The sequence below is a fragment of the Homalodisca vitripennis genome, chromosome 7 (genome assembly GCF_021130785.1).
Source record: "Homalodisca vitripennis isolate AUS2020 chromosome 7, UT_GWSS_2.1, whole genome shotgun sequence".
Classification (NCBI taxonomy): domain Eukaryota; kingdom Metazoa; phylum Arthropoda; class Insecta; order Hemiptera; family Cicadellidae; genus Homalodisca; species Homalodisca vitripennis.
The window spans coordinates 82,868,908-82,885,750 of NC_060213.1; the positions used below are offsets into that span (position 1 = coordinate 82,868,908).

At 33.0% G+C, this 16,843-nt stretch overlaps 1 protein-coding gene across 2 annotated transcripts in view; it reads right to left on the bottom strand.

The window, feature by feature from the left end:
• LOC124366007 (protein fem-1 homolog CG6966) overlaps nucleotides 1-16,274 on the bottom strand; it is a 92,967-nt gene extending 76,693 nt beyond the window's left edge. The window contains exon 1 of one of the 2 annotated variants that reach the window (XM_046822199.1): nucleotides 16,057-16,274. In XM_046822199.1, coding sequence (XP_046678155.1) covers nucleotides 16,057-16,116 — 60 coding nt within the window. In that variant the 5' untranslated portion in view covers nucleotides 16,117-16,274. The remainder of the gene's footprint in view (nucleotides 1-16,056) is intronic. The other variant, XM_046822197.1, reaches the window with a different exon arrangement.
• Nucleotides 16,275-16,843: the final 569 nt, after the last annotated feature.

Consider the following 16,843-nt stretch of genomic DNA (forward strand, 5'->3'; position numbering starts at 1 on the left):
ACAGCCCATCCCTGCTTTTTCTCGCAGTTTTTCAGCGTCTGACCGATGAGAAATCACTGACGCACTTTCTTTTTTGCCCTTGGTTGTATGTAGCCTATTTCAAGACTCTTGGCTTTCCTCGCCGCACTCCGTGGTTGCATGTTAGAAGTAATGGCAGTGGTATAATTGTCAGATCATATGGCAAACATCCTTGAACTTGAGACTGGCCCATTCCTCAATGAGCTGTCTGTTATATTTGCCTCTATTGCAAGACCTGTGGTCATCGTTATATAAACTTCAACATATTCCAATCCATGTCCTTTCATTTTTTCTGTACACAAGCAATGTTATAGAACCTGGCAACCCTCTTTTCACTATTCCGTCTTCTCTGCTAACTACAAAATTACTCATTCTTGAGGCTATAGTGGCTTTCCTTACAACAATCAGTAGCTGTCTTGGTGAAGTGGTGGCAACTTTTAGTTGTCAGATCAAATTGCAAGGTCCTAGAACCCTATCAGACCATTGATAGTGTCTGTTATATTGGTCTCTCTTGTAAGACCTGTGGTCATCGTTATATAAACATCGACATATTCCAATCCATCTCCCTTCATATCTTCTGTACACAAGCAGTGTTATAGAACCTGGCAACTTTCGTTTCACTATTCAGTCTTCTGCTACATACAAAATTACAGATTCTTGAGGCTACAGTGGCTTTCCTTACAACAATCAGTAGCTGTCTAGGTGAAGTGGTTGCAACTTCTAGTAGTCAGATCAAATTGCAAAGATCCTTGAACTTGAGACTGGCCCATTCCTCAATGATCAATGATAGTGTATGTTATACGTATTAGTCTCTCTTGCAAGACTTGTGGTCATTGTTATAAAAACCTCTAGATATTCCTTTTCGCCTCCCTCCATTTCTTCTGCATACGATAAATGTTATAAAAATTGGCATATCTCGTTTCACTGTGTTATTCAGTGTATGCAGCCTTCTTAGTGGTTCAGACATCTGGTAGCCTATATACAGTATTTGTGGTTGGATCTGTGGATCCGACAATGTTCACAACTTCAGGTGTTCAACTGATGGTTCAAAAATTATAAGGTACAGCTATACTGAAGAATTTACAACTAATAAAGTGTTATTTACTTGAAATTGTAATTGTATCGATCTCGACCGGAGATATCGGTTACAAATAGAGGAGTAGTTAGTACAGTGTATCTGTAGGTACTACAATTTCAAACCTAGTTAGAACTTTATCGTCACTGACTATAGTAACCTTCTAAAGAAAAAATTGCATCTACAAGTAAAATATTTGTGAAGATCCTCTTTGAGCATTAAAAACACGCGTATTAATCGTAACATTTTTTAAATTTACGAGAGAGGTGCTAAGACCCCAGTAAACTATCATGTAAAAATGTCGGATAATTTTCAAGCAACTGATTTTATCTTGTATTTTATTAATTCTTTTACATTTATTATTCAATTTATAAGATAAAACGCGCCCTGTGCACCGAGAAACATGTGAAATAATTCATTCATAAAGTACAGAAGATGTTCACTTTTCAATGTATTAATAACGTACACCAGCATATTGGTACATAGATCTTGCATCCTCTGATACAGCTTGTTAACTGTCATTATTCTCATTTAATAGGTAAGACCAAATTATTTATTTATTTCGTATAGTCAAGTAAGTCTCTTATAAAGATTATCTGGCGCAACAAGAATATGCTTTTACCGTTATACCGATGCATTACATTACGCAATTACTCTATGCAGAAAACCGTAATTGCTCGAAAATCGCAGATCACACTATAGTCGTTGTATGTCTGGAACCTGAGAACTGAAAGAGTCTAACTTTAATTCACTTTTAAAATTACAGTGAACTGTAAAATTACAGTGACTGTATGTGACAGAAATGAGAGCCACTCGAATGAAGCTGAGGTCAAAAATAGTGGTGTTGTTAGTGTCCACTACTCAACGAAATATAATCCGAAATATTTTCAACTTAAAATCAACACATCAATGTGTTCCCCACACATCACTCTAGTGTTTTTGTACTTTTTTATTAAAATCTTGAAAAAAAAAAACAACAAGTTGAGAACAAAATAAAATATAGAAATATTTAACCAACATTTAGCTAAACAGCATTCAGTTTTTATTCAGTGCGTATAAATAACTGTTATAAAAAGAATGGTCAGAATCAATTAAACACCACTCTCACTGTGCTGGATCTCTGACAACCCAACATCACTATTGTGACACTAAGAAGTGATGATAGGCGTTATGGGCATAAGACCTGATGAATTTTACTGGTGAAAAGAGAGCTCTGAATCAACTGCTAAAGTGATATAACTGAAAGGAGTTAAAAAAATTTTGACGGGAGCACAATTTGCAAAAGCAGTAACGAGGAAATCACCAGGTCATGATGAGATTATAGACAAGGATAGCAAAGTTAATGCTTGGAACAATAAAAATGCCTACTCTGTTAAAAGCCAACAAACAATATTCATACTAAGGGATGCAAGATTATGAATGTGTGGAAGAAGACAATAGCGCTCTTTGACAGTTTAATGAAGAGAGAATCAGATTAGAGTAGAACCTTATAGACCAGTGAACCTTTTCCCGACGTCGGAAATATTGGAGAGATAATAATAGTACTACGTATTAGCTGAAGTTTGACAAATTAGAATTAATGCGAGAAAGTATGGATTTACGGAAGGTTTTGGAACTTTGAAGTATTAATCAAAACGAAAAAGAAAAATTAGGCTAATGAAGATCCGTATAGTTTATGTACATCTCAGGAGCACTTGACTCTATGTTGTGGCCGTAACTTTTAACACTTAGACAACGGTTTTGCCCTAGAAACATAAATTGTTTAACTGTGGATGATGTTGTAGGTAGGAGTACGACTTTGAAGGCTGGTAAAGCGAAGATGATAATAAAAGGTTTCTCGCAAGGAAGGTGATTTTACGTCTGATATGGCGTCTGATGAATTTTAGTGATCTCTGTATGAAGACAATGCGAGTGCGAGAAACAATAGGAGCTAATCATAGACTCCTACTTATGAAAGCCAATTCAAGACCTGAGCTTGAGAGAACGTGCAGTAAAGTCCCAAAAATCAGCTAGAAGATGGAAAGAATATTGGAAGATAATTTGGTTTGAGGTCGAAGTTGACGAGTCTGCAGAGAAATTGTTGCTGGGAGTCGATCAAGAGATATACTTACCTTATACAAAACGAAGCAATAAGAGCAATTGCAGGAGTTGTCTACACTAGACATGATGAAATAAGGCACAAGAAGATGAGAAGACAGTGCAGAAGTATACAATTCGATTAAATAAGAAAGTGAGGAGACGAGAACCCCTGGAGAAGTGGCGGAGAAGATGTGATCAAAGCACGAAAGGAAGAGAACATAAGCTTGCGTACAAGAATGAAAGTGGGAAAAGACAAAGTTGTACAAAGAAAGGAAACTGTAGGAGATTAATCTGAAACTATGTGAAAAGCAATGGTAAACACGAAAAAAGAGTTTTATTGGGGAGGAAGAATATGTGTAGGAACGAAATGTACATTTAACAAATCCAGAAAAGAATAATAAAATTAATAAATGCGGAAATAATCGAATGACCAAGAATAACGTATGTACTCCCTTAATTCTCAGTGCTATAAGAGTTGGGATGAGGTAGAGAGGAACTTCTGGGCTACGTGGGGGAAAATGGCAGTAAAGTGACATGTCGAAAGTTCAAGACGCATGGAGTGGATGAAGAAGGAACACGAGTTTCACCTAAGATTTGCCTCCTTACACCAAGATCTCACTGTTTTAATGATCCACCACAAAGATGACCAGTAAACCACTATTGGCCAAGTGCGCACTTGGAGATGGTCGCCGCTATTTTGGTCGCCGTCACGGCAAACCGACCGACCGTTCCGTCCGGAACGTTCTTTCGCCAAGCCAACGTCTGCTGCCTGTCCCCAGAGTCAATAGCCTTTCCCACCTTGTTAATTATAAACATAGGTTAAATCACGAGTAATGGAATGAGTCGACTTTGTTTAAACCTGATAAAATGAAAACATCCGAACTAGCACCCAACTATTGTTTAACTAACCAAATACCAAAGAACGGTATGAACCACAGTATGGCGTCGACCGCAGTCAATTAGCTGATGTCTAAAAACCGAGATAGCTGTATGAGCCCCTTCCAAACAATTTTTAGTTCCTTATTTATGGCTTATGATTCTTAGTTTCCTGTACGCTGTTGTTGGTTATTCGACAACACAACTATTGTCTAATGTTAATTAGACATTTCGACCTGAAAAATCATATCGTAAAGAAGTTTGATAGAATGCTGTATGACCACCTTGTAAATGCTCAAATCCTCGATTTCAGAAGACGTAAGTCTACGCCACTGTTGTTAGCCATGCCTGTGTGACAGAGTACTTCAATTTAAATATTTAGGTCTACTTATACAACTATCATACGACAATAGGATTTCAGAGAAAACCACAATGTGCCATTCACCAATCTCATTGATCAAGACCATAACACGTCTTAAAACTATGTTCTCTTAAAGCTCTTAAGTAAGACAAACCTTGTCGTGGAACAAGACTCAAAGTCGTTGCAGTACATCCGGCACTTAACTTACACCATCATATATAGTATTGGCTATATACAGCTGCTTTTATCCGGTACTTGTTCTTTCATGAGCTAACGGAGTCGAGCCAGAGGAGACCTTGGCGCAACCCCATAAAAAGACGCAATGGATCAGTTCCGGCAATCGTGAAGGTTGAAGCATCATTGGGAATCCTTATCATATACGACTCGACCAATCCAACACGTGCAGGTGATGTTACAGCCCCTTCAGCGAGCCTGAAGACACTCACAGAACAGGTGAGGCACTTAGCCTCGTTGAAACACTAAGTGTCAAGTGTTGCACTTCTAGGAATGAGCTATTTTGTTTTCACGTCTTGATGAATAGCACTCGCAGCTACTGTGTCCAAAGAGAAAATGCAAAAGCTCTAAAAACCTTCCTTCGTTTTTTGTTTTTGTTTTTTTAAGGAAAGTTACAAATCTGTTTCTCATAACGGCACAAAACGATATAACGATGGATAACATGCCGCAAATACTCTCTTGGTTTCTCACCTCCGTATATTCGTAAACGACGTTGACTGATATTACAAATGAAGAGGGAAGTGTGATAACACTATCCTGTCAACAAATCGGCCGTCTTCAAAATGCTTCTGCAAGTAACGACAAAGAACGGGCTTTACAATTTGTCAGCATCTATAAAAAATTCTATCATTACAAAAATGATCTTCACCGTGGCACGGGTAAGACTGCGGCTCTAACCGAGGACGATCACGAGTTCGATTCCCGGGTAGGTCAAATAGAAATTTGCGAGTCGGTTTGGATCATAAAACGTGTAGTGCGATAAATTAAAAATTGCCAAAAAGAAAGGCATTAAAATGTTTACAATTTTATGTGTTCGGTGATTAATACTTAAAACACTTTGTAAAGACAGCATGAATCACATTAACGTCATGTAGCCGACGTTTAATGAAGCTATAGTGATAAGTTAGACATTTATTGAACAAATATTATACCAGATATGTCTGTGTGATTTGTACTGTACTGTGACAGCTATTTATAAAAATACATACAAAAAACAAATCTTCATATTATACAATGCTAAATTATGTTAAAGTGTGTTTATTACTGCTATTAGCTCTAGATTTATATATTTTCACATTCCATACAACATGTCTTATATAGTACATTTATTATAAAAAATATATATTTAATGCCACCTAGCTTTAACGGTAGGAAACCATATAGTAGATTTAACAGGCACAAATTGTATTTTAAATAATTGTTTTAATTACAAATAGTTATACATCTCGTACACCACGTAGAAATCGAATTTTTATGTATTGGTTTGTCAATTTATTCCAAATTAATTACGGAATTTCATATCGTGAAGACAGGGGCTACTAGAACACATTAAAATAAATGTTACTTTGTTAGTAGCTGTGAAAACAAACCATTCGAGTAAACAATTTGTAGATCTAACGTTTGATCAAAACAATATGGTTCTTTCTGATTAAACGGAGGCCACCGATAATAAACGGAATTTATCAACTTTGGGCGGGCATTTACACAATAAATACTAACGGTTAGGTTCGCTTAGGTTAGGTTTAGGTTAAATTAAGTTAGTAAACCTAAATCGCCTAACCATATCAGCCGCAGCGTGCTTTGAATAGGTGTCCTCCGTTTAATCAGAAAGTACCAACAATTTTATATAAAACATCAGAGGTACTTGTTTGCTTTACTTCAGACATAGAGTATATATTTCATACATTACATACCAATAATGTGTATATCTACAATATATATATATATATATATATATATATATATATATATATATATATATATACACACACATGTCGGCAATGTGTGTGTGTGTGTGTGTGTGTCGTTTTCCAAGACACAAAACACTTTTTTTAGTAGGAAGACCCCATCATGGTGTCATAATAGTTGGAATAGGCCAGACTACGTTCCACAGCGATAGTTAAGTGAAGATCAGAATTTATTATAATGTCGTGCGGATACTGGTGGTATCGTTGTTTACTCTGAAAGTTTATTTTGCCTAGATAGTAAGTCGCTAAATCTTCCGATTACACAGTGGAAGGTCTCTAAAAGAAGAGGTGACAACATTCCTGTGCCGAACGTAAGGACAATGGAAGATCTGAGTCCGACTGTTGGCAGGAACGCGGGACGAAGGATGAACGCGAGGACCGGTTTTTCTTCTGTATTGTGTTAACCGACCACAGTGGTCCGCGGCCAGAACCAAGGTGACTGTAAACCGACAACTGAGACCACCTGTCTACATCTGTCTGGCGCAATTAATACCTCAAGTCCATCCTTGCTTGCAGAGTATTTTTCCATTTTATTTGTTTAAAATTTTGTTTCAAGACCTCTGGGGTTCTTGAAATTGGAAATTTACTTTTCAAATTTTAAGATGAATATCCATTCCTGATTGCAGCTCACTAAACCGTTTAAGAGATTTTCAAGAAAACGCCTACACACACAGACTATCGTAAGAAAATAATCAAGATATTTCGGTCTGAAAAATCATATCGTGAAGCATAGAATGCTGTAAGAGCACCATGTAAATGCTCAAATCCTCCATTTCAGAAGACATAAGTGTGCGCCACTGTTAGTTAGCCATGCCTTTGTGGCAGAGGACTGTAATTTGAATATTTAGGTCCATTTATAAAACTATCATAGGACAAAAGGATTTCAGAGAAACCACAATGTACCATTCACCAATGTCAGTGATCAAGACCATAACACGTAAATGATACATATATTTCACTGATTGACTTAAGTATTATGGGCAACGTGTAAGCATGTATACGATTATAAACTTAAGGCTATCAAGTGAAAGACTAGCAGAAATAGACTAAGAATTATTTTAGTACATGACGTAAAAACAGAAGGAACCAGAGTTGCACTTTCTCACTGCTATTTTGGGCCACAGGTGACTGGGATTCTAAAAATCTCCAGCTGATATATTTACAGATCTGGAACGAGCACAGTGTATGTCAGTTGGTCTCCCAAACACCAGAATGCCAAACAAAACATAACTTGTTCAAACTTAAAAAGACTGAGTCCATCATAAGCACTGGATTTTCCAGAGTTTTATTATAATTATTATAAATTACTCTACTGAACCTATAAATCTACTTTTTAGAGTAACTACTAGTTTTTGGTCATCCCAGGAAGATGGCCCAAAAGGAGTCAGAAGGAAATCTAAAATTAGAGCAAAGGTCCAGTAGAACATCAAATTAAAAGGTCCAAATTAGTAGAGTACAATGCCACAAATCTTACCTGAAGAGATTCACACTTCACAAAATTACGCTGGTTTAAATTTTGAAACATTTATAATGTAGGTCCTGTTCTAGGGGGTTTAATATTCTTATCTTGATTTAAGTTGTGAAAGTTAAACTTAGTAAATGAATACTGGACTTATGTGTAAATGTAATGTAATTTAGATAAATATGTTTGATGTTATTCATTGCATCTTCAATTAAGTATTGTAGGTCGTCTAGTTTTTACTCTAGAGTCTAGACAGTTAATTAATCTTTCAACACTTTACGCCTTTATTTTGGATAGTATAGTTATGGGATACATATGGAATATGTTGGCTCACTTGAAAGATATAAATAAATTGTTTTATTAATACACACATCTTCAATTAAGTATTGTAGGTCGTCTAGTTTTTACTCTAGACAGTTAATTAATCTTTCAACACTTTACGCCTTTATTTTGGATAGTATAGTTATGGGATACATATGGAATATGTTGGCTCACTTGAAAGATATAAATAAATTGTTTTATTAATACACACATCTTCAATTAAGTATTGTAGGTCGTCTAGTTTTTACTCTAGAGTCTAGACAGTTAATTAATCTTTCAACACTTTACGCCTTTATTTTGGATAGTATAGTTATGGGATACATATGGAATATGTTGGCTCACTTGAAAGATATAAATAAATTGTTTTATTAATACACACATCTTCAATTAAGTATTGTAGGTCGTCTAGTTTTTACTCTAGACAGTTAATTAATCTTTCAACACTTTACGCCTTTATTTTGGATAGTATAGTTATGGGATACATATGGAATATGTTGGCTCACTTGAAAGATATAAATAAATTGTTTTATTAATACACACACATCTTCAATTAAGTATTGTAGGTCGTCTAGTTTTTACTCTAGACAGTTAATTAATCTTTCAACACTTTACGCCTTTATTTTGGATAGTATAGTTATGGGATACATATGGAATATGTTGGCTCACTTGAAAGATATAAATAAATTGTTTTATTAATACACACCAAAACGCTTCTTAATATTTCTTAGATGTAAAGTTAGAACTTTTTGAATAACAAATTAATACATTTATTTAAAGTAATACAAGTTTGGATGCGTATAAGTACAATATTTAATATAAGACTTCTCCCATAATTCTACCACAAAAATAAGGATGTATAAGTGTTAGAAGTTTAACATTGTTCTTCCATAAAAACTCTATAGTTACAATCGAGAAGGCTGCCAGTGCAGCTGGTTTAAAAATAACTACAGAAAGAATACCAAATATTAAGGTCCTGTGGATCTTCTCATGCCACGCAAGATCACAATACAAATCAAATATTAATCCACCCTGATTAAAATAACTTGAAAGATAAAAATTGTAGAGATTTGTTTTAACGCAAAAAAGTACAAACTACTACTGTACATGCAAGAAAACTGGTAGCACTTGTAAAAATATTTTAAATGATTAATTGGACTTTGTTAACATTACACACAGACAAACTTTGATCATGAAAATTATTGACATATTTCTGGATGCACTACAAAATACACATAAATGAACAACATTCGTAAACTAAGGATTTCTCATTCCAGAACACACGTCTTAATATAATACACTGCTTGCATAATATAACTATGCCTTTTCATAACTAACAGGACGTTATGCCAATTACATGTAACATCAGTGGAATGTCCCCCTGCACAACTAATTAGATACCAGAACTGAATAATGGACTCAGTTTATCCAGTAACTCAGAATTTATGTAAGCATAAATTAATGGTAAACTAGATAAAACTGAAATTGTCTTATTACATTTTCTTAAGCACAGTGTCTTCTGACAAATATGACTCAATTAAAATATACATCTTTCCTTATCAAGCACTACTTACACTACCAAAGAATTCCTTGCACACCTGATTTTAATTACTATCATAATTTTACAAAAACTCTTTGTAATTTTTTGTTTTTTTAGAGTGAACATCATTCGAAATAAATTTTAGTCAGATGAAGACACATTGAACAAAGCCGGACTTTGACTGAATTTTTATCGGACACAAGCCATAGAATGCCAAAGAAATATGGGTTTTAGTACTATTTTGGGATTTTTGGGGTTGTTCGGACACTTCACTTCAGACACAAAAATCATCCAAATAAAAAGAGGGTTAAATTTATTGGTTGGTAACTGACATATAAAGAAAACTGAAAAATACATTTTGTACGTAAACAACCAAAATTATTCTTCTTTGTTTAAAGTTTGGTATTGACGATGGAAGATTTGAACGAATAATAGGATTTCGGCCATTTTCCATCGTTATATGTTACAAAATGTAATATGATATTTTCTCCTGTCTGGACATCAAGCAGTTTTCGGATACGATTTCTTTCTTCTCTATTTTTTTGGGTTTGTGGTCTATTACAACAAGTTTTAGGTTTTAAGTACATATATATTTATTAACTTTCTTAACACCTGACAGAGGGTACATTTAACTCCTCCTCCTGTAGTGTTATACATTTTGTAACGTATAACGATGGCAAATGTCTGAAATCTTAGTTTCCTTTAAAATATTTTTGTTAACCAGTAAATATTTTAATCTTAAAAATCTAATATAGATGATTTTTTAATCAAATAAAACACAAATTTTATTACAAATTTTTAGTAGTCTAAATCAATTTTTCCTAGGAATATAATTAATTGGTGTGAACTACAACATGGTTCTCACTGATAGAAAAAATATGATAAATTTGGTTACGTACTAAAATCTGTTAACACTATGCAGCACATTTTATTACTGACATTGAAAAATCTGTGATAGGCCTAATTATTAATCTTAATTGTTGATATTGAACACTTTGGACTTTTGCAAAAACATCTGATTTGGTTTGGTTTGATTTGCCTGCGTTATGCAAGAAATTTGTTAAAATACGAATTCATACAATCCAAAATAACAGTTTGGTTCTTATGGAATATAGTTTATATGAAACTTGTCACATTGTTTATTTACTTGTTTAACAGTTATACTTAGTCAAACTAAAAAATATAGTGGTGTTAATTTATTTTTAAACTCTTAGTTAGTGCCTCACAATTTTGAATTTTTTCTCCAACTTGAGTCTGTATGGATTATTAGACGTTATATTAGGAAAGAATTTCACTTTTGATTACATATAACACACAATCCATAAACTTAAAAAAAAACACACAGAAATTAAAACGAACTACAGTTAGGTTATCTTGGGTCCGCCCTTTTTGTATCTCAACCTGAATTGACCCATGGGACTATACAATTGTTAAGGCCATTTTGATGTTTAGATTGTTAAACTTTGTATAAAATTTATTTTTCAAAAAATGCACAACAATGAATACAATAAATAGCTAACAATATATAGTACATGAAAGGGTGAGTGAATTTTAAAATGTATATGGAAGAACAAATTAAATTTCCTTTGGTCTGTGAGTGTTATTTATCATGGAATGATGTGTTGTCATACTCTGCGTTCAAAAATGATATCAATAATACAAAAAGTACTTTAAAACATTGAACAGCACTGGTACAGCTTCGACCTTACCAAATGTTTCATCAAGTGAGAGCCATATACACAGAGATCAAGGGAGACTCTATTTATTGCTGTTTACCGAGTTGCATAACTATCTTGGCACAGGCACCGCAACTTGGGCCAGGTTCCTCACATTGTTATCTCCATCAGTTCTACCAACCACTCCTTGAGCTAGCGTACTGACCTACACCTCACTCTCAGCAACATATCTTCAACCGTAATGTTTCATCCATCCCGAGAGTTAATATCATTCAAAAACACCTCAATCATAGTGTCATAAACACCTATCTCTAAAACATGTATTCAACATGCAGATAAATTGTGGATGGAGTGGGTGTATTACATGTTTTTTTTGTGATTTCTGTATTCTGCATGTCACAACACACCGATACGATTTGTTCACTTTATGGAAGTGATCAGATTGGATCTCTCGAAACTTAGTAACACTATGTTTTAATATCATTTGGTGACGATAAATTTCTGAAGAAATTCTATGGGCTTCACAATCTCCTCCCCCCTTGGTAAAAAATTACTGCCCCTGATATTTTGAGCGATTTTATTATAAATAAGAACTATTTATCACAATTACTTAAGAATTGGCTACGTGTTGGTATTAAGAGCACAACAGTATCAACAGCTTAGCTTTCGACCTCAGGACTATCTATGAAGTGGCTAAGAAAGTGAAGCTAGTTTACGGAGGGGATTGGTTCAAATAGTATTTAAAATTTAATTTAGTGGTTTAAACCTTCTAAGAGATGAAAATCGTTTGAGTTTCACAATATTCAAAAGAATGTTTGTAATAATCTTTTAATATCTAGAGTAGTCAGTGAATTATACAAAACTTATTTCAATTTTCTAAGATTACACATATAATACTACATTATTATGAGACACATTCATAGGTAAATACGATCTATAGACTATTTCAAACATTTTTCATACTTACAGTAGGTACACAGGACAAGATAGATTCTAATGGAAAGTCATTTTAACTACTGCTTACGCTTCTTTTGTAGACAAGAGACTAACTGAGACTGAACTAATGATTGTTATCTTGTTAGCCAATCTTATATGTAACTGTTCTTTGTTTACAGTACATTGAGACACATGTGAGTTTTGTCAAGCATTACTCACTAATTACGGTGTCACTGAATCCCATTTCCAACACACAATAGGTTGCAGGGGGTGTCCAAGGTCATAGTAAAACAAAAATGTGCTATGTCTGTGGTCCAGATAAGAGTAGGTGTTACTACAATATGAATTTATATGAATACACCAATTGCGATAAAAATGTTCTAACTTTTAAACTCAGATATTAACCATTACAAATTACAAGGCATTTTCAATTTTATTATATAATTATCATATGTTATATGCAACTCTCCGTTGCATTAAGTAATACTGCAACAAATTCAATTTATCTTCTTTAAAACTTCAACTTAGTGTTATTATATGAAGGCATTAACTGTTTATATCAACCCTAAACTGTCTCAAACGCAGCTTACCATTTTTTTCTGAACATTACATTCAACTGAACTCTTAGAAGACTTTATAACAACCTTTAACAATTTGTAAACATTGTTACCAGTGTATCTTTTAAATATGTAGGCTATTCTCAACACAATAAGCGTATTAGCAGTTATATGCAACTTTATACAACAGCAATAGGAGGCAACTACTGCTATTAATATTCATGAAACTTAAGTCCTTTGCATGAACTTAATTGAAATTAGTTTTTTTACTATTAACTTTATTTGTATATTAAGAAAAACTCTTCAAAGGAATTCAAATTCTTTAAAACTAAGTAATTAAGTTTGCTTTTAACAGAATTTAAGTACTGTTCCATTTTAAGCAAAGATAAACATATTCATAGCCATATTTTGCTATAATTATGTCTGCACTCACCACTCAGTCATATCTTGGATTTTTTGCAAACATTGATTGATAGGACAATGATAAGAGCTTTTAAAGGTGCTCCAGTAATCCAATCATCTTTATTAATTCTAATACAATATTTTAATAGCCTACATGCATTTTCTACTTTAGTATTTACTTTAAAACATAAAAATTAGTTTACGGTACATTAGTTTAACCTTCCTTCTAGCAGTCATTTCACTTCCAATAGGCAGATCATTTTCAAGAGTTGCAAATATGATTGATTATTAAGAAACAAACAAAAAAGAAATAAAAAATTATAATAGGAGATTATGTTTAACTCTATTAATTTTCAGAAAAAAATTAACTGAGATCTGTGTCAGTGTACCATTAGATATTAAAGTTTACGAATAAAAAAATAATTTTTTGCTGTATTATAAAGTAAAATACTTAGCTTACAAAAATGGAATAAGGTGCGTGAAACTGAAAAAAATCATGTTTAGTAAAGTTTGCTATAAAAAAATATATTCACAAATACATACTTTTATAGCGCTATCAAAAAATTAAATTGGGCTAAATGACAACCTTATTTTATAATAAGGAATAAAACAACAATTGCTACAATAAGCATAGACCACCTGGCAACCAAAATGACAGAGCCAAAATTGAAATACAACCAATGACATCAAGGCGCAAACCTTGAAAAAGGAAACTCCTTTAGCTAAAAATACCTAAACTTGTATTCTAATGTTTCAAAAATTGTAGTTCGATCAAGTCAAGATAAGCTTATTTTTCGTACTATAACAAATACAATTGAGAGAGCTCAATTTCACATGGCAGATATAGTTGTCAATTACCAAGAAGAGGGTTATCTCACTGTTATTTTGCATGTAACAAAAACTATTTTTTTACAATTTTAGTCTAAACCATTTAACAGTTTATGTCATTTTAACTCTTTGCCTAAAAATGTTAAGTACTGCTTCTATAATACAAGCACTCACTCTTCATTAACAACTGTACAATAACTGTCTAGCACCAATACTTGTAATTAACACTTTTATTGCTTGTAATTAACATCATATATGTATTGCTGGTGTGTGTGTGTATATATATATATAATTATAATAAGTGGCCTTGACTAGTATGAAGTATAGGACGTTGGTGCGTCTATGATAGTCAACAATGTTAGGGGTAGCTTCAGGTCATAACTGTTTGCACATACATGCCAATACATTGAAAATGTGTGTTAAGTACTTATAAATGAATAATAAAAAAAAAATTCAATATCTCTGAGTATTTTATGCAAGAGGCTAAACTTTTTTCCATGCAAACTTAGCAGTTTATCCTAACTGAAATATCCCCTAGTGTGGAAGGTAAGGAAATATATTAAAACTCTAGTGCAGAGTGCAATAAGCGGACTCGGTTTTTATATTGCTTAGTAAAATCATTGATACTTTAAAAATCGAATAACCAAAACCTATCAACATATATTATATCTAAAATACTAAATAAAAAGATACATATTTGAAATCAAAATAACTAATTACAATAATAAGATGATGTAATCTCATAAATATTAAAGGAACCATAACCATCAAATAAAGAATTAGGACAGGCAATAAGAAAAATGTAATTTTAATAATTGGGAAACTAAAAAAGCAAAAATCTTGAAATCATCACAACACAGTTAATTATCTTTCAATGCTATTTTGTATACTTAGCTATTAATTTTATTTAGATTAATAAAAGTAATAGATATTGTAGTAGTGTATTCAAATTAAATTAAGAATTGAATTATGATAACAATTTGAAAACATTTTTATGGTTGGTAAAGATGATGTAAGTTCATTGTTTCAATTTATTAGTCAGTATCAGTTGATTATATATTGATAAGCGTAATTTTAAATAAAAATGTCTGTTAATATAAAAAAAAACGAGTCCGCCGCTTTTCATACTCTAAGTATCTGTAACTGTCTGAATATAATTGGTTGAAAGGGGAATAAAATAATTCTTTTGTGGTGTTTCGTTGGTAGGTGATGGGCAATCTAAATTTGTAAGTTTTAGAAGTAATAAACACTTTTTACATATAGTTAAAGAGTGAATGTCGCACAGTAAATTACTTAGTTTGAGGCAAATGATGGTCACCTTAAAGTTTGAGTTTTAGATCTTAATGAAAAATACTACAGCGCAAATAACTTTTTATCATTTAATAAACATGAAACATTTGGGGTGACTGTTGTATGATTTTATAGAGTCAAAGTGTATATTAGTAGTAGTAAAAAAAAAAACTGTAGGTTTATTATAAAAAGCTAGCATTGATTATACTTTTATTTAGAAATCTATGGCAAAGAACTGTACAAGTATAAAAGCTAAAATAATTTTCTGAGTACCTAGTTTAGAAAACATAGTGGTCCACTGACTAAATTTAAAGATAATGTAAATTGCGATATGGCAAGATGACAGCTGTAAATCTTAATTCAGATTCCCTTTTTTGTTTTATTAGTGTGCTCATTTTGCTACAAAATGTCACCTAGCTAACCTAAAAACCTGAAATGTCATAACCTATAACTGTGGCACCCTAGAGTTACGATATTAATAGTTCAGGATTTTATGCTTATCTTAAACCTAAAACATTTATTGGGTATAAAATTATTTAAAAACCGACAGGATCAGTGATGCTGAATTTGGCTGAAAAACAAAGATCAGCAAAGTAGGGCAAAAACTATTCAACAAACAAAGAACAAAATGTTCATAAATTAATTATAAAATCTACCTTTAAACGGCGCAGCTTCCCATCTCTAGCAGCGTTGTATACTACGTTTTTGAAATCCATCTTCGCATTATACGTAAACACACACTTTGAGTAAAATTTCAATCGATGGCTGTTATAACAGGATTATAACATTCCACGAAGAACGCCAACAAACCAGGGGCCTACCGACAAACAGCTGTACACTGCAGCGGAATTACCAACGTACTGTTGTGCGAGAATTTGATTCTGCTGCCTCTCGCTGATCAAGATGGCGTCGAGAAAGTTTCAAGGTTGTCCGCTAGGTTTCAGGCGTTGTCTATGTTAGTTTCCGTTTCCGTGATTAAGAAGATTTACTAACTTGCTTTAAAGCCGTGATAGGCCTGTATGGCCACAATCATGATAATAAATCAATAATAGTCATGATAAAATTTTAATAATTTGAACGAAGACTACACATCATGAATGAAAGCTATATGCTATCACTAATAACTTCCTGTGTGCACAATGACTGAATTTAATGTTTTTTTTATATCAGAATAAATAAAAAATATCCTTATACAAAACGATTATGGATTCAAAACTCCTTCCAGAGGATACTAAGGATTTATTTGTACCTTCCAATAATTTACTTTACTGTAAAATTTATTTTAATTTGATTTTGGTTTGAGGGAATGTGCATTATTAAAATGTATCAATGTTGTATAAAACAAAATTGTGAGCTACAAAACGTGTGTTTTTAGATTTGTTATATGTACTTAGTTATTACATAACTATTAAATAACTGTCATATCCTTAAAGTTTTGTATAA